Source organism: Cygnus olor, chromosome 2, assembly GCF_009769625.2.
Source record: "Cygnus olor isolate bCygOlo1 chromosome 2, bCygOlo1.pri.v2, whole genome shotgun sequence".
Taxonomy (NCBI): Eukaryota; Metazoa; Chordata; class Aves; order Anseriformes; family Anatidae; genus Cygnus; species Cygnus olor.
Genome location: NC_049170.1, coordinates 114,786,581 through 114,814,480, shown reverse-complemented (window position 1 = coordinate 114,814,480; position 27,900 = coordinate 114,786,581). Strand labels below are relative to the sequence as shown.

The window sequence follows — 27,900 nt, the reverse complement described above, 5'->3', positions numbered from 1 at the left end:
CGCAGCGGGGATGCTGCCGCCGCTGCCCGTGAGGGGACAGCGGGCGGCCGCGGCGCCCGGCGGGGTGAGCGGCCCCCGAGGAGCCCCTTGGCAGCGCTAGGGCCGGGCGGGGGGGGGGGGGTGGGCGGCTCCGGCCGCCACCTGCTCGGCAGCGGAGGCGCAGCGCCAAGGCGGGGGCGGCCGGGCCAGCCGCAAAGGGCCGCTGCCCTTCCTCCTCCTCCTCCTCCTCTTCCTCCTCCTCCGGGCCAGGCGCTGGGCACCGGCCCCCGCTGGCGGGGAGGCGGCGGCAGGGAGGGGGAGCGCGGAGCCCCCCCCGCCCCCGTCCGAGCCCGAGCCCCTGCGAGGCGCCGACGGCATCGCGAAGGGGGCGGCCGGCTCTGCCCCACGGAGGGAGGATGCCCGTGCTCCGCAAGGCGCTGCGGGTCTCCAATCGCTCCATGCTCGCCTTCATCTTCTTCTTCTCCTTCTCCTCCTCCTGCCTCTACTTCATCTATGTGGCCCCCGGCATAGGTGAGTCCGCGGGGCTGGTCCCCTCTGAGGGGACGAGGCGAGGGCCGGGGGGGGGGTGGTCCGCGGCCCCTCAGCAGCCCCTGGGCACCCCCGGGCATCCCTAGCCGCCTCCCCCGTCCCTCCCGTGCCCACCCCGCGGCTGTCGGGGCGAAGCGCGGCCCCCTGCGGCTGCTGAGGGGGGCTCCGGGGCGGGGGAAGGCTGCGAGCAGCCAGCGCGGCGCTGCCGGCCGGTGTTAACCTTGCATCTTTGTTCTGTCGGTTTCCAACGCTCTAGAAGATTCAGCTGCCGGCGAGAGGTAGGTTGGTGCTGCTCTTGCCCTCCCCCAGGCCGGAAAAGTGAGGCGTAAAAAAGCTGCTCGCCGTTTCACCGTGTTAGGAATTAATGGCAGAAGCCAGGGAAGAGCTGCAGAATTGCCTGCTGGAGCCGCGTGAATGCGTCTTTTAAGTCATGAGTGACTGCGTTCATAATAAAGCACACGTGAATGGGAATTGGGAATCAATTAGAATACTTGTCATTTTCGTCTGTCAGTGGGATCTCTCTTCACAGGCTTTACAGTTGCTTAGCTTCTGCTTCTGAAAGCACTGCTGCAGTGGGGAGACAAGCTGTGTAAGAAATGCTACATAAAATAACTGGAAGTCTGGGTCAGATTTAAAAAAAAAACACACATCACAAAGCACTAGTCAATGTGCTGTTTTCTTAGGTCACTCTTATGTTGTTTCTGGGAGGGCATCGTGCTTTTTCTCACTGAATGAGCCTTTCAGAACAAGTTAGTGTTAGCCCTGAGATTATCTCAAGTATTCTGTGTGGTGCTCCATGTTTCACTGTGTTGTGTGTCTGTTGGCTAGGCTGTGTTTCCCCTTTTTCGCAGGGAATGTTGACACTTTCTCATGCACGTCTGACTCCCAAAGTATCTGTATAGCCATCTCACTGTATTTCCTCAGTGCTTAAAACTCCTCTCTGCAGTCATTGCAACGAAATGTCCACACTAATTAGGTGGCTGAACCCCTGCAGTAGTTGTTTCCTGCTGACTGCTGTTTAGCTTCCTCACGTTCATAATCTGTGTAGGTTGTAAACCACTTCAGGGTGCAGCTACTTTACCCATACTTACCTAATTCATTCCTGTGATGGAATGATGCTGCCAGGGTCCATTTAGACATATTAGTTCTCTGAGACACTTGCATAATATCATAATAGACTGTAAATACAAGCACTTGGCTTATGATTTAGAAAGCAAAGTGCCATTTCCACATTTTTGTAATAAAACTATTAACACATGATTCTGCAGTAAAACGCCAGCTGCACCTATTATTTTAATGTTTCTTCTTCACTGGATATTGTCTTAGCAGCATGTGTACAGTACCTTGTTCAGAATCAGAGCCTCTAATAACAAGACTCTTAACTGACTTCATCTTGCTATTGTATTAGATGTTTATTTAGTTTTCTTTGTACCAGCAGTGAAATGAAATCAACAGAATGCACCAACGGAATTCTTGGGGTTGGATACTTGGGCCTGATCAACTTTTAAAAACAAAATACACCATACTCACTTAAAATGGTCTCTCTTGCTCTCTGAGATGTATATACAGTGGTCAGCCCTTACAAGCTGTAGTTTTACAATACAAAAATCTTCAGTAGTTAGATGCGTTTGTGAGATTACAACTCTTTCCAGCTACTGTTCAATGGTGTGCTGCCTTGTGTATGCAGTTGTGTTGTGAACTCATCCAGCTTAAACAAATAAAAACCCTACAACATTTTGTCTCTGATACTTCTCAAATACAGTTCAGAATGCTGCTGTCCTGAGCTGTTCTTACTGGGGTAGTGGATGTATAAAATGGCAAAGGAAAGGGCAATAGGAAATTCTTACGCTGGTAATCTAAGCGTGTCAGTTTGCAGATGTGATGATTTCCCCGGAATTTGCTCCTTGAAATTGTACAATAGAGGGAAACAACATCAAATACTGTCTTAAAACCAACAGCCATCCTGGCAATATTCTTGGAGGGGAATTGTGTGGGTCAGCAGTGTGCTGGAAAGTGGGAGAAGTATAAGTGGGTTATGGAGCAGAATGGCTTCCTGAAATGACAAAACTGAGTGAAAATTTGAATTCTTACTGGGCTGATGGAGTGGAATTCCCTCCTAGCATGCAGTTCATGGCTTTTCAAAGGGAGAAGATGTCTGCAGAAGGAAGTCCTTAGCACTAGGAGAGTTTTCAAAGAGGCTAGCACATTGTCTCTGTCCTTCATGCTCATTAGAAGATAGTATTGCTGCATTTTATAATGAAACTGCAGGTTTTATGAATTTGAAATACTGCTAATTTCTTTAGAGGGAAAAATCTCAACTGCTTATTTTAATGTTTTTAATTATTTTAAGTTGTAAATATTTGCACAGTAATTATATATATATATATATTTTTTTTTTTAGATGGTTCGCAGAACATTAGTTCTTTGGGAAATAGAAACGTTTGTTATCCTGTATATTTCAGACTATGGGGCGAGGAAAAGCATTCAAAGTTCAGATTTTCAGATGCTGTTGTTGGTTTTGAGACTAAGACATATAATATTCCACATAATATAATACAGGGCTTACATGGTTGAGAAGAATTCATGTGCTATGTTGTTCCTGCACCTTCCTTCCCCTCTTCCCCAAGAACAGAAGATGGGGTGGGGTAGAGATGGCTGCAACCTTATCTCAGCACCGCCTCTCTTGTTTTGGTAGTCAGAGGAGCTTGAACACTAAAGCAGATTGATCTGTGAGTGCTGATTAGAGAAGAAAACTACTTTTTCCGAATGAATGTTAAAAAAAAAAAAAAGCATTAGATAGCAAAATGAAATGGTAGAAAAAAAATGATTAAAAATTAAAAAATTCATTTTAATGTGTAAATGAGACTTCTGTGTGTTAGTCTCATGTATCTGATGAAAGGAAGCATTGCTTCTCCAGAAGGACCATTTTTCTGACAGTGTTTCATCTGGTACTCCTTCTCCAGTACTTGAAATAGAAGATACAAGCTGAAGAGCTGAAGTCACTGATTTTGAATTAATTAATGAAGATGGCATGTGATTCTGAAACTTCCTTGGAAGTTCCAATTATCTCTACATATTGCAAGTAGTCTGAGGAACCTAGCTGAGAGCAGGAATCTTTGGCAGCAATCAATTCTTATTCAGTGCTGCAGATACCGGTACTGATAAAAGCATCTTGAATAGTCAATGTGTGGTGCTGACAGCTATTCAAAACACATTTAGCTTCACATTTACATCATGGAATGTCCCCAAAGATGAGGAGAATTGGACAATGTTGGAAGGCCATGGTGAGAGCATTAAGAGAGAGCATTTACTGATCTTATTTCACTGCCAAGGCAATCTGAGAATTCCCAGAGATTTTTTTTTTTTCTTACTATGCTTTTCAACATTTCTATCAACATCATAACTGAAATCACACTGGACAATATAATTGGTTTCAGAAAATAATCTCTCGTTACTGGGTTGGTTTTTTTCCATCTGACTCCAGCAGAGGACTTTTACCAGCACCTTACAGCTCTCAATGTTGTAGTGAACTGCAGTCTTGCTTGGCCAAGTGCACACGGTAGTGCGTGTGAGGACTAGTTAGGAAGCAGTGCAGGGATCAGGGAAGATGCAGTCTGGTTTTGGCATCGGTAACCAGAAATCCTGAACAGTAGAATGAGACTGAGGATGAAAAAACAGCTACTGTTTTCTCTTTCTTGGTCTTCTGCTTCTCTTACTGAAACCTTACTCCTTCTCTGGCAATCTTAACCAAGGGGCAGCTGTGCTGGCTAGGTGGAACTTTGAAACATCTCCATCAGTTTCAGCTCACAAATTGATACATTTGATGTCAATTTTTTCTTCTATTCTGTATTAGGAAATCATTTTTCTAGTAGAAAATGTGATATCACTCCTTTTGAACTTAAGCAGAAATGGAGGAAAGAGCTGAAAATGCTTTCTGCAAGATAATTGGTAGCCAGTGCTTCCAGGTGCACAGCCCATAGATATGGGCACAGCCTCTGTGCTAATGTTCTTTTTCCTGGCATCCGTGATTTTTTTTTTTGATGTTTCCAAAGGCTTTCTGTTTGATCATGGAACAATTTAGATCGGTAGGGACCTCTGGAAGTGATCTGATCCAGCCTCCTGCTGAAAGCAGATCCTATTATATCAGGTTGCTCAGGACCACGTCCAGTTGAGTTTTGCATATCTCTAGGAATGGAGATTCTGCACTACCTCTGAGCAACTTGTTCCAGTGTTTGACAACTCAGAGAAAATTGTAACACGTAACTGGAATTTCCCATCTTGTATCTTGTGTTCATTGCTTTGTCTCTTTTCTCTGTGTAGCTTCAAGAAGTGTTTAGTTTCATCTTCTGTATGCGTTTCCACTACAGAGCTGAAGACACCAAAAAATTCACCCTCCCCATAGCCATTTCTACTTACAACTGAACAAACCCATTTCTTTCAGTTTCTACTTGTATATCACACGCTTTCCTCTGGGCTTGCTCTGGTATGTTAATGTCTTTCTTTTACTGGAATCTCCAAAGTAGCTGGAATGCCTAAATATGGCTTCACAAGTAGCCGAATAGAGGAGAATTGCTGCTCTTGAACTCGGGGCTATGCCGTTGTTTCTAATACAGGGCAGCACGCTGTTGACTGTGTGTTTGCTACAATCATGCACAGATGATTCTGACTCTTTTTTTTTTTAATAGAGGATGTGTCTTCAAGGCAATAAGTTTAATACAGCTCAAGGGCTGCACTGAAACAGGAATAATACAGCTAGTGTGTTTAAAACAGAATAAATCCTTTGTTTGTCTTGTCTGTTTATGCTGTGTGAAAGTGTCATCTGATAAACGGATGATGGGTGTTGTAGGATGTGGTAGATGTTCAGATTTCCTTTTCTTTGCTGCTGGCTCCTTTTACTGCTTTCTAGGAAATCCTTCTCATGGGTCTCTTACAAGTTTCTTGAGTGAGTGAAACTTGTCTATTCCTTTTCTTCATAGTTTCTGCAGGAAAATGTCTGTGCTACAAACCTGATTGTTTGGAAGCTATTTTTGGCTTTATGTAGGTTCATCTGTTATCAAAAGCTTCATTTGGAAGAAATTATTTCAGAATTAGCTATTGAATTATTTTTGACGTGCTGTATAATCAACTAATAGTATCAGATTGAAGAGTAGAACAACAACAGAACAAAGTATCCTGAGTTGGAAGGGAACCACAAGGATCATCGAGTCCAACTCTATAGCAAATATGTTAGAAGTGTTAGAAGTTGTGTTGAAGATTGTATCAGGTGTCACACTTAAAATATTGCTAGAGAAAGCTTAATTATTGTTTGTTCTTCACCCATAAGTGGCAACTTGACCAATGAGATTTCCTCTTACTGGCTCTAATAAGCGGTTAAACTGACAGCTATTCAATCCCTCGCAGCCAGAGGACTCATCCATTAGGCATATTCTTCATGGCAGTGGGCAGTGAGTATACAGACATTGTCTAGAGTATTAAAAAAACACTGCCACTAAAAACAATTTTGAAGTCCCTCTGTTGTAGTTGATACAGATTTGTTCATCTGCACCATCTGAATGATCCCTATTAACCTCCAGAAACATCTGTAGTTGTTCATATTTCCAACAGATTGGGGTGATCTGCACCTTTCTAATACGTGTTCCCTACAAGGAGGTATACATACGCAGACTCAAAAGCAGTCTCCCCATACCCATGAAATAAGTTTGGATGTATTGTTAAACTACAAATAATGCAAAATTCATTTTAAAGATTCAGCAATAAATCAAGTCAAAAATTGGTTTCAAGACATACACATTTTTGCATTTTTCTGATTGTTTCATGTGCTTTAAAAACTTCTGATTAGCAACAAATATGTAACAATAAATAAAATCTTATGAATTATTTAGTCTAAGTTGAACACTTCTATAGAATTTACCTATGCTCTCTGTAGATTTCAGTTTGTGAACAGGAACTAGTTTCCATCAGTCTTAGCTTACTTTGGTTATCCTCCTTTACTGCAAAGTTATTTATTAAATCTGCTTTAAAATTTGTACTTTGTAGTTATAAAAAATAATCCTAGAACCTAAATTCTTGACTGTGATGTTTTAGAAGCCATCTTAAGTTCAATTCTCCTTACTATATATTTAGATTAGTATTTAGAATTTAATCTGAACCTTGAGATGAGAAGAGATCCACATGAGACTTGTTCTAGAAACGTTGCCATGAAATGATTTCCCATTTACCGTTACTCGTTGAGATCTTTCTGTTAACCAGTTTGAATCCATCTCATTTTTTTTTTGCAGTGTGTTGAATGTGCTTTTTGGAAGCCCTATGAAAACAGGTGTTGACTAGCAGATGTGTAACTTTGCAGGAAATGGTCATTTGGCAAGATCTGTTTCCCTAAAGCAGTGTTTTTAACATTTTAATTTTTGCAGTGTTCCTGTATTCTCTATAAAGTATCCCCATCTGAGCTTATCAGTATTTTTTTTTTTCTGAAGATCAGGGTATAATGTTGCTGGGGTTGCTCTGATCATCTTGTATCATGAGAAGAACATGATCTTCTTGTATTTTAAGTATTGAGTGTTAACTTTTTTTTTTTTTTTCTAATTACTGTGGAATTGTACTTGAAATAAGGCTTTTTTATTATTTTAAATGAATGATCAATTTATGATCAAGTTTATGATTTCAAAATGAAATGTGTAATCTCCAAATCTGTTCATCTTTTCTTCTTTGGTATCTCGAAAGTCATAGTTTGTGGTCTCATTAATGCTTTTCTGACTGTCTTGTTGAAATAATCACAGCTCTATCTTCCTCCGTTTCTTCTTCAGAATGTCAGTCATTTGTCCAGAACTTTTGATGACTGACCTGTGGAGGTGCATCGCTGATCACTGATGTAGATCTGGATCAATTGTCAGTGAAATCTTTATCTGAACTAGGTATGAGTTCATGCTCAGACTGCAGTTGGCTTAGGTGGAGCATTTTGTACAGTATTTGTTCCAAGGTATCCTGTATGGGCACTGCACTTCTGCTTACCTTGTACATTATGTGACAGTCTGGATTCTATACATTTCTTGAGTTAGGAGTGCTGTTTCTTGTTTACTATGGACCATGTGCAGTGAAATAAGGAGAATACGAAGAAAACTAGTTGTGAGTGGTTACATTGTGAAGTGTTTTGTTTGATTAAAAGTGAGAATTTTACTTCCCGTTTTGTGCATTGTATTTCATTGTAACAGGCGTGGTGATTGGTACAAATGCAACAAGATAATAGCAGAAGGAAATCTTCATGACAGCAAAGGCAGTGTTTCTGGAAGCCTGTGCCAAGCTCAGTGAGATAACCCATATTCAAGTACTACTGGCAATTGAAGAGGATTGCCGTGGAAGTTCTCAAACTGTAGTCCTCGGTATTCTGCTCTCAGTCTTATTCCCTTAACATTCTTGCAGGAAAGACTTATTTTTCTCTGACATTTCTTGCTGTTGCAGTTTATCTGGAATGCTTTGCTGTCACAGCTGGGTGATCTGACACGTAAGCTATGCTCTTTTACGCAGGTCTTTGCTGACAAACCTGTGCTAATAGATCAGATTTATTTTTATGACTAAGTTAATATCTTTGATTTCACATGATGCTGTTAGCTTCTAAAGTAATTAATTGGCAACTCAAGCATCTGCTATCACTTGAGCAGCTGTTGAACAGCAATAGAATATAAAGTCAGTCAGGCAGTGGCAAGGTGCAGTGCTTTATCAGTTATGAGGCTGGATACTGCGTAAGTTTTCTTTTCCCTGCTCTGTGCTCCAGTGCATCTATGAACAGATTAGCATAAAAGAGAGACAGCTGGGATATTATGCTAAGATAAGGTGTTGCTGTCTAATGCAGACCAGCTATGCCATTCAGGAAGACTGAATTATGAAAGGTACACTGACACACAACTTTATTTTTCAATAGAAGAACCTCCTGTCACATGAGGATGTGAGAGAGAGGTTACAGTTGTGGAAGGCTAAGTGTGATCATAAATTTGATAGTGGAAACTATGGGCCCTGCCCAGATTTGTTGCAAGGAATTCTCTGGTATAAAGCACAACTGCTGGAGTATTATCTTTCAAGTAGTGTTATCTTTATTATTTGTGGTAGAGTCCCAGGTAGCTGCTACAAAAGGTGTAGAGTAAGTGCATAGAAAGTAAGATATTGCATTGTGTTTATATATTTGGGTAGAAGTTTATGGTGGTTTGGCAAACAGATCGGCCAGGAAGATGAGGTATTGAATTGGCACAGACTCCAAGAATAGCTTGATTCAAACATGGCAAGGTTAGATCTTCCGATTAGCAAGTGCAGCTTAGGCCAAGGTGGCAGCAGGCTTTGCCTGGTTATTTTTTGGATTCTGTCTTTTTGTGATGCCTATTTTTTAGAGAAATGTCGTTTCTAGCTTTGTCTGTCACAAAGGTCTGATGTGTTTGTTCTCATTTATCTCCTTTTCCTCAGAAGCAGCAAATTTTCCTTCAAAAAGCAGCTTTCAAAAAGGGGAGCTGTAGGTGATTTTGCAGAAAATCTATTCTATCAAGGTTTATGCCTGCCTTCTCATCTGGTCTAGAATAAAATGTCTATAGGAATCGAGGGCAGTTATTATGGCCCTCTTGACTTTTCTGTGGACTTGTTTCAACGTCTTAGTCTTAGTTCTGTCCTTAGTACTGTGTCAGGTTCCTAAAACTACAGCAGTAGTCTGTTAGGATAATATTCCTTCCAGTGATTTCTGGAGTAAATATTTCCTTTCAAACAGGAGCAATGCTGGAGAATATGCTTGCTGACTACAGTGTCCATAATTTCTGTCACTGTGTCTATAATAAGTGACATCCATCTGTATAACAGCTGAAGTGCATGCAGTCAATAGGTTTGGTAGCAGCCAGAAAAAAAATTCCTAAGGCTAATGAACATGTAAGTAGAAGGAAAAGCACCAAGCATTCCTATTAGGAAAGGTAATATCATTCTTAGGAAGCTTGAAGGTAGAGACTTGTAGTGTTGCTAATGAAAAAAGGAACAAGAAGAAGCTAGTGAAATGACTTATGGGCTGTCTGAAAGAGGTCTAAGCTTAGAACTCCGGGGACACGCAATACTGAGTCTAATATACACCTATAAAAAGGCTCTTCATTTCGTCACAGCTTAGTAAATGGGTGTCGCAGTTAATGCTATGTTGCCATGCTGCTTATGTTCAGACAGTGGCCATAGGTGTATGAAAATACTTTTTCTCTTGTAAAATCATAATCTGTGTTTCATTGTATAAAGATGCATAAGGTTGCTCTTGAAGAGTATTGAGTTGTCTATTCTTGTATCTTTCAGAGGTGTAGATCTAGCTTATATATATATATTTTTTTTCCTGTTGCCCAAAATATATTTAAGTGAACAGTTTCCTACTTGCAACAAAAAATGTTTTGTCTAGAAGAAGTGTTTGTGTCTTAATAGCAGAAATACACCCTGATGTGGGTCAGGTCGTACTCTAATTCAGGTTAAAATTGTGCAAAGAACAAAGTTAGATGTATCCTGATGTTCTGGGTCCAGCTTGGGTGGAGTTAATTTGTTTCCTAGCAGCTCATATGGTGCTATCTTTTGGATTTGTGACCAAAACAATGTTGCTGAACACCAGTGTGTTTTAGCTGTTGCTGAACAGCATTTGTACAGCATCTAGGCCTTTTCTGATTCCCATGCTGTCCTACCCCCAGCCAATTAAGTTTGGGGTGGGTAAGAAGTTGGGAGGGAATGTAGCTGGGACAGAGAACCCAGAGTGACCAAAGAGAGATTCCATACTATACAATGTCATGCTCAGCAAACAAAATTGTGTCATCCCCCCCCCCCCCCCCCCCCCCCCCCCCCCCCCCCCCCCCCCCCCCCCAAAGTAGTGGTTGCTGACAGGACATTGGTGAGTTACTGTTTTTGCATCACTTTTTTTTTTTTTTAAATCCCTTCACTTTATTAAACTATCTTAGTCTTAGCCCATGAGGTTTTGTTTCACACCTTCCTTGCTTTTGTCCTTCCATTTTTTTCCCCATCCCACTGAGGGGTAGTGAGCAAGCCGCTGGTGGGGGCTTACCTGCCAGCCAAGGTCAACACACTACACCTGATAAATGGGAGTTAATGTTATGTCTCTGTAAACCTGCTATTCTGTAGTGTTAGAAAGTCTTCCAACTTTCTCTCTGTTTAGGACTGGGAGTTGTATTGAGATCAGATTTGGAGCTTTGAATAAAGGGCTGAGACAGAGGAATATTTCGTAATGTTGCTATGAGTATCGTAGTTACTCAGAATGTTGATTTACTCACGCTTGATGCCTATAATAAATATTTCACATATAATTATCAGGCATTAATACTTTAAGATTGGCAGTGATTTGTAGCAGTTGTATACTGAAACAGCTGTTGGGGGGTGAATAAATAGCAGTGCATTTTGATTGAAATTTATGTTAACTAGTGAGTAAAAGGGGGACAGTTCTCTGGGACTAAAGAATTTCTGGATATTTTTTTTTTCTATCCAGTATTTCTCTGATGTGTATGTTTATGCATGTATGAGAGATGGATGGATAAGCGTCTCCACATGAAAACATTTTTATTGGTAAATTCGGTTGATGCCCTGCACTGGTAGTTGCTTTTGGTAAGCTAAAGAGAAATGAAGGTGTCATATAAGTTTATATTGACTTTTTATAATTTTATTTTTTATATAAACCTGTGACTGAGTTTATTGTATTCTCATTTTGTTGCTGTTACATTTCACTCTTTGTGAATCTTGGAGGACTAATGTTCACTAGCCATGAATTCAGACTGAGTAGTAAATACTGAACATGTTATGAATGGATGTTAGAATAATTTGGAAATACCTTATTTTAATTCAAATTCAAAATTGCTTTTTGTTTTATCAGCAAACACGTATCTCTTTATGGTGCAAGCTCGTGGTATCATGTTGAGAGAAAATGTAAAAACAATAGGACACATGATCAGATTGTACACTAACAAAAACACTACATTGAATGGAACAGGTAAGAATATTTCTTCTTTAATTTCATTTTAGAAGAGCTTTTTGGGGTGCAGGGTGGAAACCTACACAAAACAAACCTTAGAGGCATAGCTTGATCATGAAAGCCTAGACCCAAGCACTACTTTTCAGTAACTGGAGAGAAGACCAAAGAGTTACTGTGTTTCAGTTCACTTTAGTAAGAAAAATGTCATAGCTGTAACAACGATACACCTTAATTGAATTACTGTTAATGTGGTAAAAAGTTATTTAATCATGCTGCCCGGAATTGGCTACTTACAAAGTCAGCGCTGTCACCTGCCTGATGATATGTTACAAAATCAGTGGATAACTTAGGTTTTTACAAAAATCAATTCTTCTTTTTAAGATTATCCTGAAGGAAACAATTCTAGTGACTGTGTCGCTCAAACAACAATGTATCTTCCAGAAAACTTCACTTACTCTCCTTACCAGGCTTGTCCAGAGAAGCTGCCTTACATGAGTAAGTTTTAAATTGACCTTAATATTTATCTGGTAAATTGGATTGTACTTAAAACAAAATGTAATTACTTAAAATAATAAAAGTATGTAACAAAACTAAATTATTTCAATAGTAAGTATTTTAGTTACTCAACTTTGGGAATCAAATAAAAAGTTCTGACAATATCAACTGAATAACCAAAGAAACAGGATGGTGATTGTACCAGTTGAAAAATGCGTATAAATTAGTATTTCTAGGGACACTTTCAAGGAATCTGGCAGATGAATTCTGCCAAATTAGTTAATTCAAAATTGTACTGGCTTCTGCTAAACTGTTCCTCTTGTGTGTTAGTTTGCTGTCCAGAAGTGGAGGGATAAGGCAAGTCAGGTGTTGATGAGTCTCATTTTATCACATAATCTTAAACATAATCACATAATCTTAAATCTTAATCTTAAATCTTAAATCACTAATGCAAATGTGTTTGCAAAAGTGTATTTGGAATTGCCAGAATAGGGACTTGCATTCTACTTTGGCATCCTTCCTATCAACCTCATTGGCTGTATGTAATTCTACCAGAATTTGCTTTTAGGTGTTCTTAATACTGCTCACTTTTCCATCTTTTTTGATAGTGATCTCTTCATTTGTACTTACTGTGTTGTGCTGAATTTAATGAAAAATCATACTTTTAATAGAAAGTAATTCACTGGATAAGTTACCATTCAGCAAGCAGGTATATATCCCACCCTTTGGTTTTCATGCATCCCTTTTTAATATGTATCTGTGTATTTATAAATAGAACTGTGTACTTATAAATAGAACTTCTTTCAAGATTATGTAGTACAATGAAATGTTGCAGATGGTCCTGAGATGGTCAAAGAAAAGAGCTTCTTGAATCACATATATTTTGACCAACTCAGTAGTCTGTGGTTGTTACAGAAGTCAACTATATTTTACAGAAGTCAACTATATTTTTTCACATGACTAAATTCAATTTGCAAAATTTGTATCCTGGAATGAGTATGGTAAAATCATATTTTGTCCCAACTACAAGTGCTCTTAAAATATGAGCAGCTAGTGGCTTCTTTATGACTCAGTCTTTAAGGTTACCATGCACTGGTTGAGCACTGCTATGCTGCTTCATAACTGCAACAAGATACCTCTACTTCAAGATAAAAGCAGTATGAAAGAATTTTTCATGTCTTCCGTAATTCAGAACCAGCATAATTTGAATACTGGCTTGACATGTAAATGGAATGCAGATGAGTTGTTTCAGTTATATGAAATAAAACTCTTATGTTAAGGTCATCTCAACTTTACTAGTTTGCAAAAATCACTGCAAGTAGAAGAAGTGGCTCTTAGTGAGCTATAAGAAATATACAGATCTTTAATATGATCACTTCAGTACTCTGGGATTAAATGTACCTTAACGGTTATAATAAATATTAGAAAAATCTATTAGTATTTAAAAAATAATCTTCAGTGGAAGTTCTCCAGAACTTATAGTTTCTAGCGTTCCATCAAGTGAATGGTTGAGCTTTTCCTAATATTCAACCAGCATTTACTCCCCTCTGACTCCTTCCACCTGCCCACCCCCACCCCCCCTCAAAAAAAAAAAAAAAAAGTTGGATTTCTCCTTGTGCTTCTCCTTGATGCTTGGAAAAGAGTTGGTTGCCATTTGTATAACAAAATACTGTGTTTTGGAAAAGACAAAATTTTTGTCTGTCTTCTCATTGGTAGATAAACCAATTCTTTCAACCTTTCTAGAGTGTGTAGTTTTAAAACTCTTGTCATTCTTGATTTTGTAGCATAGACTTTCTCTAATTTGATTTCCTTTTGAAATATCATACCCAGCTAAAGCCCTGGTAGGACTAAGGAAACAAAACAAACCAGTAATTACCTTCTCTGTCTTTCATACAACAGCTGTTAATGTATTCCAGAATGAGATTTGCCATTTTTGTGCAACTGCATTACAGTTTGTTGTCTCATATTAATATGCAACCCATTATAAACCATCAAAATCTCTTTATGCATACTGTAGTGTGGCCAAGTATTTCCTGTTTTGTGTGTGCATATTTCATTTCTCCTAAAGTAACAATCCATATATACATGTATATATTTAATTTCACTCTGTTGATTACAATATGTATCTCTAATTTGTTGAAATTATTTTTGTTTTCTGCTTCTGTTCTTCAAAATGGTTTCTGCGTCCTTTGCTTTCTCTTTTTATTTCTTTTTAGGTTTTATAAATAAATCTGTTTTTTATTGTAGCTTGACAGTAATGGAAGTAGTGAACATTAAATGCAGATATTTCCTTCTTCTGCCTCCCCTACCAACGACAGTGAAAAACTACAGATACCTATTCACCCTTTTCCTGCGTACTTTGATAGTACCAATGTTTCAGGATCTATTATAGTTTACTATACTTTTTAAGCAATCTGGAGGGAATTTCGTCATCTTCCATCAAATTAGGAGTGTCTGCCATATCTAAATATTGTTTAACTGGTCCTGGCCCTGGCTCCTACTTTTTTTTTTTTTTTTTTACATTTAAATATTTCTAAGCATCTAGTCACGTCTAAGACTAAGATCTTAGTACTTCACATCTTAGTACTTCACATTGCGTATTTTGTGTATTCTTTGATTCCTTTTGTGGTGTAACAATTAATATTTATTTATCTTTATTTTTTCTGTTAGATTCTTTAAATCAATTGCATGGTTCTTGATGCTTCTCTGTCTCTTGGTAATTGAAATTGATCTGGTATTTTTTTTTAAATTTAATTTGTACATGTTTATATTCTGTGTATCAGTCCCCTGTTACTTGCTCTTGTTTCTACATCCTGTATGATTTCTTTTCCAGGTTATTGAAGAGTGTCAGTTACAACCATAATGATTATCTAGGTTTTTTTTTTCTTTAGAATGTAGGTTTAGCTTGTTCTGCAGTATTTTTATACCCAGAGGATCAGAGGTCAGCTGAAGAGCACATGAAGAACAGCACAAAGGAATTCCAACCATGTCATCCAATAAAACACTTTCATTAGGGTCCCAACTTAAGCGCCTCTACATGAATTCAGGCAGCATGGGAAATAAACAAGGGGAACTGGAAGTTCTGGTTAAATCTCAGGGCTGTGATATCATTGGCCTTAGTGAGACATGGTGAGATGACCTGCATGCCTGGAGTGCAGGGATAGATGGTTACAGGCTCTACAGGAGACACAGGCAGGGAAGGAGAGGAGTGGTATAGGCTTGGGAAGGAGTGGCTGGAGAGTTGCCCAACAGCAAAGGACCTTGGGGGGGCTGCTGACTGAACATGAGCTGACAGTGTGCCCAGCGAGCCAGGAAGGCCAATGGCATCCTGGCCTGCATCAGAAATAGCCTGGCCACCAGGAAGTGATTGTCCTCTTGTTCGTGGCACTGGTGAGAATATGCCTCGGATAGTGTGTTCAGTTTTGGGCCCCTCACTACAAGAAGTATGTTGAGTTGCTCCAGTGTGTGCAGAGAAGAGCTATGAAGCAGGTGAAGGGACTAGAAAACAAGAATTTTGAAGAGTGACTGAGGGAATTGGGTTATTTAGTCTGGAGAAGAGGAGGCTGAGGGGAGACCCCATTGCTCTCTCCAACTACCTGAAAGGAAGTTGCAGCAAGGAGGGTGCAAAGAGGGGTCTCTTTTCTCAGGTGACAGGTGATATGATGCAAGGAAATGGTCTCAAATTGCACCGGGGAGGTTTAGGGTTCGATATCAGGAAGAATTTCTTCATAGAGGAGGTGGTCAACCATTGAAATGGACTGGCCAGGGAAGTGGTGGAGTCCCCATCCCAGGAGGTATTCAAGAGATGTGTGGACGTGGCCCTAAGGGACGTGGTTTAGTGATAGTACTCAGTAGGTCAGGTTGATGGGTGAACTTGATGATCTTGCAGGTATTTTCCAACCCAGATGATTGTATGAATCCACACAGTTATTTTGAGGAACTGCCAGCTTGCCTTTTTCCTTAAAAAAAATAAAAAAAAAAAAAGAAAAGAAAAAAAAAGAAAAAGATTTGTTTTAGATCTGCTTTTAAAAGATTTCCTTATTGTGCTGTTCTTGATTCCTTTTTCCTTTCTATCCTTTCTGTTTTTATTTTTTTTATTTTTTTCAGTTCTGTGTTATCATATCAAAAACTAAAATGGCTCTTGCAGTATCTTCTGCTTTTTGTGACGGTTTCACACTGATGGCTAGTTAAGTTCTACCATGCTGCTCTCTCACTCACCCTCCTCAAAAGGACAGAGAGAGAAAATATGGGAAATGGGGGCTGCGGTCAGTCCATAACACTTTGTCTCTGCTGCTCCTTCACGGTCACTCCCATGGGGTCCCTCCCACAGGATGCCGTCCTTCTCAAACTGATCCTGAGGGAGCTTCCCACAGGCAGCAGCTCTTCAAGAACTGCTCCCACATGGCTCCGTACCACGGGGTCCATTCCCCAGGAGCAAACTGCTCCAGCACGGGCCCCCCACGGGCGGCAGCTCCCCCCAGACCCCCTGCTCCTGCGTGGGCTCCTCTCCACGGGCTGCAGCTCCGGCCCGGGGCCTGCTCCTGCGGGGGCTCTCCATGGGCCGCAGCCTCCTCCAGGCCACATCCACCTGCTCCACCGGGGGCTCCTCCACGGGTTGCAGCATGGAGATCTGCTCCATGTGGGACCCATGGGCTGCAGGGGGACAGCCTGCTCCACCAGGGGCCTCTCCACAGGCCGCAGGGGAACTTATGTCGCGGTTCCTGGAGCACCTCGTGCCCTCCTTCTGCACTGACCTCGGCATCTGCAGGGCCGTTTCTGCTTTTTCTCACCCCTCTCTCCCAGCCTCTGTTGTGCAGTTGCACTGTTGTATGTTTTGTTTTTTTCCCCTTTCTCTAATGTGCTCTCCTAGAAGCCCAACCAGTGTCTCTCCCTGGCCTGGCTCTGGCCAGCAGCGGGTCCCTTTTGGAGCCAGCTGGAGCTGGCTCTGATCTGCCATGGGGCAGCTGCTGGGCTCTGCTCACAGAGGTCCCCACTGCATCCCCTGCCACAATGAAAACCTTGCCACATAAGCCCAGTCCACTTCTACTGAAACAAACAGTTATTTCTGGTATTCTCCAAAAATTTCAATCTTTCAAGAAGGTCTAGGTAGCTAGTCAATTCAGTGTCACAACATCAAGCAATTACAAAACGCTTTCATTCTGGACACAAAAAGATCTCTTGCATGTGGTTACAGGGGAGAAAATGGTAGCAATTTCTTTCATTGTCTTTAAAATTTCAACCTTTACCAAAGACTTGAGTTTAAAGACAAAAAATAAAGAATGTTTTATGGTGTCTGTCAGATAGTTACTGTAAAATCTTTATTGGATGATCTAGTATTTTCTTGTAATAAGTACTAACCGTTTTTTTTTTGCTACCATATTGTAGTCTGTATTTAATATCTTGCTTAATTCTTCTCTGATCAGTATCCATTTGCAAATACTTTCCCTGTTGGGCTAATCGGTTCTATCAGTGGTAGTTCTCAAGTCTGTCCATTTGCTATAAATTGGTCTGATACAGTCAATGGTGAATTAATGGGTGAAGTCAGTATATCAAATAAATTTCTAGAATTTAAATTGCTGGATTTAGAGTGTAGCGAAGGTGTAAAAGCTGAACATTAAGAGGACTCTATGAATTGTTTTTTTTTTCCTTTTATCTATATTGTAATGTAAATCAAATTTCCTGATTCTATTTGCCTGTGATATATCTTTTAAAGTTAGATCTATTGTCTTAATTGAAATTAGTAAATATAAATTTTTCCTCTATTTAGGAGGCCTTATTGACGTCAATATGAGTGAAATTAGTTTTGATGAAATTCAGCAGCTATTTTCAAAAGACTTAGACATTAAACCAGGAGGACACTGGAAACCAAAAGACTGTAAGCCACGATGGAAGGTGAGATGTTTCTTTGCTTTTTTTTTTTTCCCTGTTTGTATTCAACAATAGTTTACCATTGTAGGCACTCAACCTTTTACTGCTACAATTTTATACAACATGTAGTATACTACAGTGTATCTATTGTGCTGTGCTCAAGAAGACACTAGAGCTTGTAGAAAAACATGAAATGGATTGCCTTGTAGATATAAACTTTTCCAATGTTTGTATTGCTTAAAATGTAATTAGAAGCAAATGATCATAAAAGGAAAATCATATTTAACTTTTACTTAAGAACTTTTTCTTCTTTTTTTAATTGCTTGAGCAAAATTCCAACCTGCTTTCTTAGTGGAAATGACATGTTGTAGAACACTGAGACAATTTTAAAGTAAAAATTGAAAAGCTTGTGTAAGCCACTGAAGACTTAATTTGTATTAAAACATTACAATTTAAAAATGTTAATATAATAGCTTACTATAAATAATTTTTTGAAGGTGGCAATCCTCATTCCTTTTCGGAATCGCCACGAGCATCTTCCAATTTTTTTCCGGCATCTGATACCTATGTTGCAGAAGCAGCGGCTGGAATTTGCCTTCTATGTTGTTGAACAGGTAACAACACTTATTTGAAAAGTGACTCTTTGGAATTCCTTACTGAAGGGGATTTGATATGCTTACTAAGATTTGGATAAATCCAGAATTTAAGAATTGTTTCACTGCCGTTCTAATCCTTTGAGTGAAAAAGGAAAGTTCAGCTCCATTCCCAGGATTAGCCTATGGCCTTTTTTCAAGTACAGTCTGGTATTTTATGGGCGATAACATGGCCTCTTTGAATCTGTTGTCTTTGTAAGTTTTCAAGGTAAAACAACAACAACAACAAATACACATTTTAAGGATAAGAATTGGGAATGGTTGTTTAGAGAAAGCCATTTTACAGTATGTGCTCACTGGAATCCAATCAAAAACAATAACTTTAAAGTCTATGCTATCCAGTCAATATATGTGAAATATAGTGGTGGTGTTGGTCCTAAAAAATTACCAACTAGTACCAGCTAGAGACTAAGAGACTCTTCATAAACAGAGAGGAATGATTATGTAGGGAAAAAAAAAAAAAGAAAGAAAAAAAAAAGAAAAAAACACCACAAAAACAGCCAACTAGAAGTGTTTGCAAGTCACAGTGAAGGAACAAAATAGTTCAGATTAATAGAGGAATTTGCACTGGTGTTGGCTGTAGTAGATAGATAACCTCCCAAAGAAATTGCTGGACTTAGTTTTCGTGGTTTATCTTATGTGATATTTTCAGGTGACAAAGTGAAACATAACAGAAAACAAATAAAAAGATCCACTAAATTGTCATGAAAAAGTCATTTAAAATGCATTTGCTATATCAAAAGGTCTTGTAAATTATACTGTCTTGTTAGTTCAAAATTGAAATGTGGAGATTTAAATTGTGCTAGAAATAAAAATAATTTGAATTTAACTTCATAAAAGTTTCTAAGAAATTGGAAGTTCTAATATAAGGTTGCCAATTAATGTATATATGTAAATGCTAAGAAAACATAACAATTACAGCTTGACTGAAGAGTCAAATGTTTTAAGAAACAAAACTTAATATTTCTTTTTAGTTTGTATCAGTATTTCTTTAACTGGTAATATCATGCAGTATTGATCTAGTGCTGTAAGTTACTAGTGCTGTTAAGTTTTGTGCAAGGTAGAAGGTTGTCTAGACTTTTAAATCACAAAATAAGAATTGATGTAGTTGGTGTTAGCCAGAACTATTGCTCTGCTTAACTAGAGGAATAACAGACATCTTTGTCAGTACTTTTTTAGAGTGGAAGATGATGTATTTCTCATAGTATTGAAATTATGTCTCTTTCTTCTTGACTCTTACAATTTCTTTTTTGTTTTCTGTTTGAAGACAGGTACACAACCTTTTAATCGTGCAATGCTCTTTAATGTTGGCTTCAAGGAGGCTATGAAGGATGTTGTCTGGGACTGCATTATATTTCATGATGTGGATCACTTACCTGAAAATGACCGTAATTATTATGGGTGTGGAGAAATGCCACGTCATTTTGCAGCAAAGCTGGACAAATACATGTACATGTAAGTAATTAACTTTATCCACATTGTTTCTTAAGGACCCGGAAACATTTTTGAATAGTGTATAATTTTCTGACAGTATATCCAGCAGATGAAACCAATAAAACAGCCTCTTACCATGCTATTTGTATAAATGAAAAATAATCATTTGTGATTATTAAAAAAAGGATTTAACTTTACTGGTTACATTTGATATGTTGTCATAGTAAAGATATTATTTATAATTTTCAGTATTGTACTCATGGTGAGGTTGATATTAAAAAACAAACAAACAAAAACACTATGTGAGCCAAGGGAAAAAAACTTACCTTGTCATATTAGAAAGCTTTTTTGGTTACATAAGCCTTTGTGGTGGCTGTTAACAAAGACAAATAGATAATCTGCAACAAAACACCACAGGAAAAATGTCTTAATTTTCTCATAAACGTACAACATAAATCTGTTTTGTATTGCTTCTTAAACAGAAGATTTTCTTACTGCTAGACCATTTCATATCTTGCTTTCAATCTTTACTGAAATTTGATAAATGCAAAGCATCCTACAGTTTTGTTACCTCTTTGCCTTCTGTGATTTTACATTAATGATTTTTTAGTACTCTGTGAATGCTATCGTATGACACTGTCTTAATCACTTCACAGAAAACTGTATTTGCCATCCTTAAAATTTATGGCAGGAAGTCAGCCAACTTGACAACCTGCTCAGTTGGACAGATCAAAAGCAATGCATTGAAAGCACAGCTGTGTGTTTGTACTTCAGGTTGGCAACCAATTAGGTGTCAAAATTTTCAGGATTTTAGATGTCTTAAAAAATATATAAATAAATTGATGCATTACTGATTGATTTTTTTTTTTTTTTTTTACAAGTGGATAAAGAGGGATTTTTCCAGTCGAATAGTGTCAAAGTGCAACAGTTTGAAGGCTTTGCTTCACAGTTCTTTCAGCTTTGAGTCTAAATCAGCCATCTGAAATATGTGGTAGACATGTTTCGTGTGATGATACTAACATGAGCTACAGTCTAAGAATACCTTTCATGCAAATCAAACACTACTGCAAATATTTTATTCAACTTCCATTTGTATTACTTAATGCCTGTTATCTGTGAACCAGTTTCCCTTAATGGATACGTTCCACATCTGTCCTTAATTTAGAGTTCTTGTTTTATTGAAAGGTATTGCTCAAATAGAGGGCTACTTACCTAAGTCCAGATAATAATACAAAATTTGTCTTTAATTTTCAGTCTTCCATACAATGAGTTCTTTGGTGGGGTAAGTGGACTGACAGTGGAGCAATTCAAGAAGATCAATGGATTTCCTAATGCCTTTTGGGGATGGGGTGGAGAAGATGATGATCTTTGGAACAGGTGAGTGTTCGATGCTTATTATGTCTTTCTTATTGTCCTCTTATATCCACCATTTGAGAGCAATTAGGTGTTTTTTTGTTTTAAATGAACAAATTCTGTCATTTCTAAAGAACTCACTTTAGGAATATCAGAAAATACTGTGTAAAAGAGTAAGTATGACATTCATTCTTCCTTCACCTCTTTTGGCCTGGGGACAGTTAACAGTCTTTTAAGAGAGAGGTCTCTTAAAACATAACAGATATTAAAAGAGATAACAGTATTAAGCATATTTAGTCTCATTCTTCTAGTCCTCTGTATGTTGCTTTTTGATTTTAATTTATATTTCTGTTGCTGTTAGCATTACAGAATAACATTTTACAGATTGTAGGGCAAGCATGTATTTATTTAATCTTTAATATCACAGGAGGAGTGTCTGAGTGATAGTTTAATTTGTAGCTATATTGATAGTCACAAATTGGATAACGGACAGCAATGTTTGTTGTATTACTAACTGCACACAGTAAACAATTGTAAAACATTCCAGTAGAGTTCTTAGAACGGGTGTCTGCATGAGTTCAAAAATAAAGAGAGAGGTTTTAAAGTAGGAGTTTGTATGTTTTTATGTTTTCCTTGGTATTTTCATTTTTTTTTTTCATCCTGTTGTGCAATAAAGCAGGAAATACTGAATATATAATGATTTATATTTCCCATTTTATTGGTTTTTTCAGCTTTATTAGTTATTAGGCTAGAAGTTTTGTTTTTGTTTTTAATGGAGATAATGTCAGTAAATGCAAAGACTTAGCTTTAAGAGATCTACTGTGTAATTTTCATTTTTGTTGTAACTTATAAAAACATCTTTTAACAGTTGGGCTTGATGATCTTGGAGGTCTTTTCCAACCTAAGTGATTCTATAGTTTTATGATGTTCTTTATAAAAATGTTTGTTTATTGTACTGTAGGGTTCATTATGCTGGATACAACGTAACAAGACCAGAGGGAGATTTAGGGAAGTACAAATCCATTCCTCATCATCACAGAGGTGAAGTCCAGTTTTTAGGACGGTAAGAAAAATTGAAAGCTAATCAAACACTGCAGCTAAAGACGTAAAGATTTTTCATATATATATATCTTCTGCACATAAAACGAGCAGTTAGTGCTTGTGTTACTCCCTCTTTAGGGCTAAACTCTGTATTTTCTTAAACATACTTTTTTATTATTATTATTATTATTATTTTTTAAACCATGAAAGTGATAGAGTTTGTATGTCAAAAGATATTATCGTCATTCTCTTTGGTCTCTGGTGAAGAAAGTTACCATTCTTTAATAGCTTGGGCATTAGCACTGGGAGGGCTCCACTAGTCTGTTAAATTAAATATTCTGCAAAAGGAAGCAGTACAACTGGGGAAAATGACTCCTGTGTGAAAACAAACTTTAGAACTTCTCAAGGATTGGTTCTTCCATCATATTTCATTGTTTTCTGAGATAACAGGTCTGCTTGTTTCCTAATTGTATTGAGTTGAATTTTTTATTTTATGCCTTTCTTTTGCTACAAAAATGCAAAACACTTTGACTGCCCTAGAGTAGGATAGCAACCAGAATGCAGCAGATGGGCTACTGTTGTAATGTAATGTGGAGAACAAAATAGAGGGTTTGTGTAAGTTGTGTAGTTTCAAGTAACTAGAAATACTGTTCAATTGTTCTATAAATGTGTATCTCTTTTTCTGGGAACGTCATTATTTAACAGTTAAGAATAAAGCAGAAAATTGATGTGTACGGTAGACTAGAGTAAATATGTGATATGAAACTAATATATATATATATATATTAGTATTCCGTGAGGGAAAACTGCTTTTTAGTCACCTCCAATTTGGATGTTTGCAAATGCGGTTGTCTCAAGGATGAAATGAAGAGAAGTTCAGACATTTTGCATGTGTGGTGATACACTGCAAAAGCACCTGAATCTTCTCTTATCTCTATAGTGAGTTTTATAGGAAAAAAAAAAAAAAAAGGAAGAAATTGAATATTCTTTAAAAATTATTTTAATTTGGGTCCACAAGAAGAATATATATAAATTGCCCAACTTGTTATCTAGTCTTAAGATGAACTTAGGTACATGAACATGCAATGTAATTGTATCAAAAAAAATGGTGAAAGTGGCTGGCTTTTAAAGTTAAGGTAAGTAATTTAGTAATTTCAAATGACTGAGAGGTATTTTCAGGGTTTAAAGAATGTACCATTTCAAAATGAACTAACTGATACAGTGTCATGCCTAACATCAATGGAATGGTTTCTTGCAAATCTTTCTCATGTTTTCTTCTTCCAACTCCCTCTACAGATATAAACTTCTGAGGTATTCCAGAGAACGTCAGTATATTGATGGGTTGAACAATTTAATATATACTCCTAAAATACTTGTCAGTAGATTGTATAAAAATATAACTGTTAATCTCATACCAGAACTCGCTCCTGTTAGAGACTATTGATGGAAATGGAATGACAAAGCAACCCTACTGGAGCAAACTTTTAACACTGGAAGATACTAATAGACAGTATAGACACTGTAAAACAAAACGAAACAAAAACAAGAACAATAAAAAAACTCTCACAACAAACAGCAGCTTAGAATTAGGGATTTTGACCATTGAATGATATGATGCATATTTGGGATGAGAAATAAAATTATTGTATGCACCATGCATTTTGTTCTGAAAGAAAAGCCAGCAGCTACTACTCAGATGTTTACAGCATGAGACAACTGTTCAAGCCTTCTTCCTTCATATTCTCTATAATAACCACACAACTAAATAAATTTCAGAAAACAGACTTCTAGATTCACTGGAAGTAGAGACAGATCCTTCTTCCAACATTTTATTTTATACTGAATTACTCCCTTCCCCCCCCCCCCCCCCCCCATATTTAAATGAATGCTTTTGTTCCTTTTTAAAATGTGTTTTGTAAATATGTGATGTAAATTAATGTGTGTACATTGCTTTTAAATTGCTCAGTATGCTTCAGTATGTATTTGAGGGTGTTCTCATTTGAATTCTATAGGAATGTTTTTATTAGCATGAAAGAACAAGTGTAAAATGTAAGTATGCTTAAAAAAAGGTTATACCTTATGTGAAATGAAGGAAATATTAATTGTTGGCCAGCTATGACTGTAAACTGTTATACTAGTTTTGAGCTCTAGGCCTCCTGCGTATCTATATAGAAGAATCAATTTCATATATGAACTTGCTTGAAAGAAAGCTTTTAATTTTATTTATTGCCAGCAAAACTATATGATACCCTGCCTGCCATCTAAATCATATTTATATACGTATTGCATGTGTATTATGAAAAATCTTGCGATTGTTGCGTATTATGATCTACACGAACTCTAACTGTTTCCACGTGTGCCACTAGTGTCAATGTCAGGGATTTTAATGCCTAAAACAATGTGTCTGGGTGCATACAGTATTTTGGTATTGTTCTTTTTTTTTTTTCTTTTTTAAATCCTAGTAAACAGCACTTTTATTCCTCCAAAATCAGAAGAGCCAAAAATGTGTCTTCATTGGAAGAATATTAAAGTTAGATTTTTAAGAAAATAATAAAACATAGTTCTAATGCTTGCAGTGTGGGATTTTCAGAAGCACAGTGTGGGCCAAATTGTTCCACTTACAAAGGCATAAGTGGAACTGAAAATAGGCCAGTCCCAAGTGCTTTTTAAAATTCCACCCATAATATATCAATATAGCTATTTAAGGGCCTATTCTGGTAGAGTGCTGAATGCTTTTATGATGCACTAAGTATCCTCAAGTCTATGACTTTGAATGAGATTGAGGTTGCACAGTCCCAGTAAGGACTGGTCCTGTCTGTTTCTCTATTTTTGTGGTGTTAAATATATGAGTAACTAGCCTCTCTCCTTAGCTTAGAACAAAAAACATATCTTCTTATTTTCTGTTTGCTTGTAATGTTAAGCTACCTAATACTATCTCACTTCTAAGTATTATCTTTTCCTGTTTTTTTTTTTTTACATCCCTTGTTAATACTAAGGAAAAGGACTGAATCATTTATTTTCTATGTCAATGCAAAGAATACTGACCAAGATCTCCTAAACTGTTTTGTTTGTCACAGTTATTCAACTCTTTAGGAACCAAAGACTGACTTCTGCTCCCATGAAGAATGGAAAGCAGTATATAATAAGGATTGTTTATCCATAGAGTGTTCTGTAATAGTGTTGACAAAGAATACTAACTCATTTCTATGTGTTGCTGCCACAGATAGTGTGGTGCTGTGTATATTTGAGTTTGTTTGCCATAAACACCTTTTATCTCTTTGACATCCCAGCAGCAAATTTTACCCTTAGTCATTTTTAAGTAAAGTTACAATCTTAGTTGTAGACATCCCAAATATTTTGTAGAAATATAAGATATAATGGAAGTAGTTGAGAACAATTGTAAAGGGATATTTTAAACCTTATGAGAATTACCCTAAAATCTGCCAGTTAATATAGTATCCTTTAGCAATGATGCAATGAAAATAATAAAAAAAAAAAGTATAAAGTGAACAGAACATCCTTAAAAAGCATGCTTAAGTGGTTTGACCACCTCCTGGTGTATTTTTCTATAACTGGGTATATAGAATATTCTGAAGAATATGGATAAGGGTAGATAATATAATGTATGTACAACTACATCTTCAAAATAAAACCGGTCTTATTTCATAACAATAACACAATTCTTCAAGAACTGTTGAATAAATTTTTAAATCCTTCATATAATTTTGAAGTGATATCTGGTTTTCAGTACAAGTTCACTTACGGTTTAACACTTACGATTATTAAACATCCTTCGGTACTGTAGGTCTACCATTTTCTGAAGCATGCTTTGGTGCCCATTTGTTAGGCATTCTGTGAAATTAATGTGCAATTTTTTAAAAAAAAATCTAATGCATATATATGTATAGATGCATATATATATATATACATACTATATTACACATATGCTGTGGCTAAACTAATATAACTTTACAGCTGCAAGTGATTAATCATGTCTGGTCTTAGGAAAAATTTGATTTTAAACCAGGATGTGAATGGATTATGAAATATAGCTGAGTTCTTAAAAAGTTTACATTTCGATGCCCCAAAGTGATGGATGTTATATTATGAAATATTAATACTAAAACTCCTCTCTAAATAACTTTGATCACTTTGTTGGGAAACTTTAAAAGTCACTATCTTAAATTATATCAAAACAGTGTTTGTATGCTACCTGCTTGAACTCAGTATTATTCTTTAGTGAATTTTAACATAGACAGTGCCTTCAAACAAAATAAAAGTGGTGCAGAACTAAGAGTTGTGCACATTCCTTTTGATATTTTCATAATTCTTGTAAAACATAGAGAGAAGCTGGTCACATTGGCTTTTTCTAATGGTTTTGCTGACCAGGCAAATTAAGGACGTATTCTCTTAGAGGAGTTGGAGGGAGAAGAAAGAGAAAGTATTTTTACAAGATTCTGAAAGTTTTGCAAATTAAAAAATAAAAATATTACAGAAATATTAACACTGGAATCTGGTCAATATACTACGATACTCTTAAGCCCATTTCTGTATTTTAAATTTAAATAGGAGAATATAAAATATAAAATCCATTTCAAACTAGAGAATATATTGAAAAGAAAGTGCAAAATGTCCTTTTTCTTGGATCTTGCCAGTCTATTTTTCTATTATGTTTACTAATGACTATGTTGTAATGAGTTACTAATGAGCCAGTTACTTAAAAATATTAAAAGCACCCATTGCTTATCAGCAAGAGGAAGTGTACTTAAGATTATTTTATTTGTAGAGGTATGTAAGCTAGGCTTAATGAAAAATGCACTGAAACAAATGCTGGGAATTTCCTGTGTACTATCATAATTTTTTTTGTTGTTGTTCATGAAAATGTTTGTACTTTTTTATCATTGTCTTTTATGAAATATAATGTTCTAAAGATTGTGTTGGCTTGTTTATTCTGAGGTTCCGTGGAGAGGTATCTTTTGTGGTTTTTTTGCAGACAAAGGGCTCATTTTTCTAGTGCATAATTCCTCAAAAGGACAACAAAATGAAAGAGAGTTTGGCCATCAAATAAATCAGGCTAAGCCGTGGTGGGATCGAGCCCTAGCCCTAACCAATTGTTTTCCCATAAAGGGAAATTTATATTCCATGGTATTTAATGTAATTCCGTGGTAATTTAATGGTATTTATATGCTTTCAGCTTTTGTTTTTGTTTTCCTGGGCTAAATGACTCAGCATTTTTACATACTTTTCCAAGAAAGCATTGCTATTTTGTTCAATTTCATAATGGCTTTTCTCTTGTTTAGAAATAATTTTCCTTATATATGGATTTCAAGAATATGAAATAGGATTCATCAATATTTCTCTTGGCATTAAGTGTAGAGATGGTTTTCTCAGGAACTAGCAATTTTCATTCATACCTTTTCTTTTTTATCTTACAGTTATTAGAAAAGTGTCTGAAGGTTAGATGTATGCAAGTCTTTTGGGAGGAATACTTAAACTGAGGACAAAGTTATTTGCAGAACTTTGAGTTTTATGAGAACACATATATCTTCAAGTATGTTTTAT

At 37.3% G+C, this 27,900-nt stretch overlaps 1 protein-coding gene across 3 annotated transcripts; it reads left to right on the top strand.

The window, feature by feature from the left end:
* Window positions 1-27,900, top strand: B4GALT6 (beta-1,4-galactosyltransferase 6). 3 transcript variants are annotated; one of them, XM_040550287.1, is made up of 9 exons: window positions 1-510; window positions 11,396-11,512; window positions 11,876-11,989; window positions 17,757-17,881; window positions 18,355-18,471; window positions 19,778-19,965; window positions 21,199-21,321; window positions 22,259-22,360; window positions 27,774-27,900. In XM_040550287.1, the coding sequence occupies exons 1-9, from the start codon at window positions 396-398 to the stop codon at window positions 27,778-27,780; spliced, it is 1,008 nt and encodes a 335-aa protein (XP_040406221.1). In that variant the 5' UTR covers window positions 1-395; the 3' UTR covers window positions 27,781-27,900. The 3 variants fall into 3 exon arrangements, with proteins under 3 accessions (XP_040406221.1, XP_040406219.1, XP_040406220.1); XM_040550285.1 differs by lacking the exon at window positions 27,774-27,900 and adding an exon at window positions 23,635-26,213 and having other exon boundaries at window positions 2-510; XM_040550286.1 differs by lacking the exons at window positions 1-510; window positions 27,774-27,900 and adding exons at window positions 5,752-5,965; window positions 23,635-26,213.

Coding starts and splice junctions, on each gene's coding strand:
- B4GALT6 (XM_040550285.1), top strand. CDS start 396: ATGCCCGTGCTCCGCAAGGCGCTGCGGGTCTCCAATCGCTCCATGCTC. Junction 11,990..17,756: donor AGAGAAGCTGCCTTACATGA/GTAAGTTTTAAA, acceptor TCCTCTATTTAG/GAGGCCTTATTGACGTCAAT. Junction 21,322..22,258: donor GATGATGATCTTTGGAACAG/GTGAGTGTTCGA, acceptor ATTGTACTGTAG/GGTTCATTATGCTGGATACA.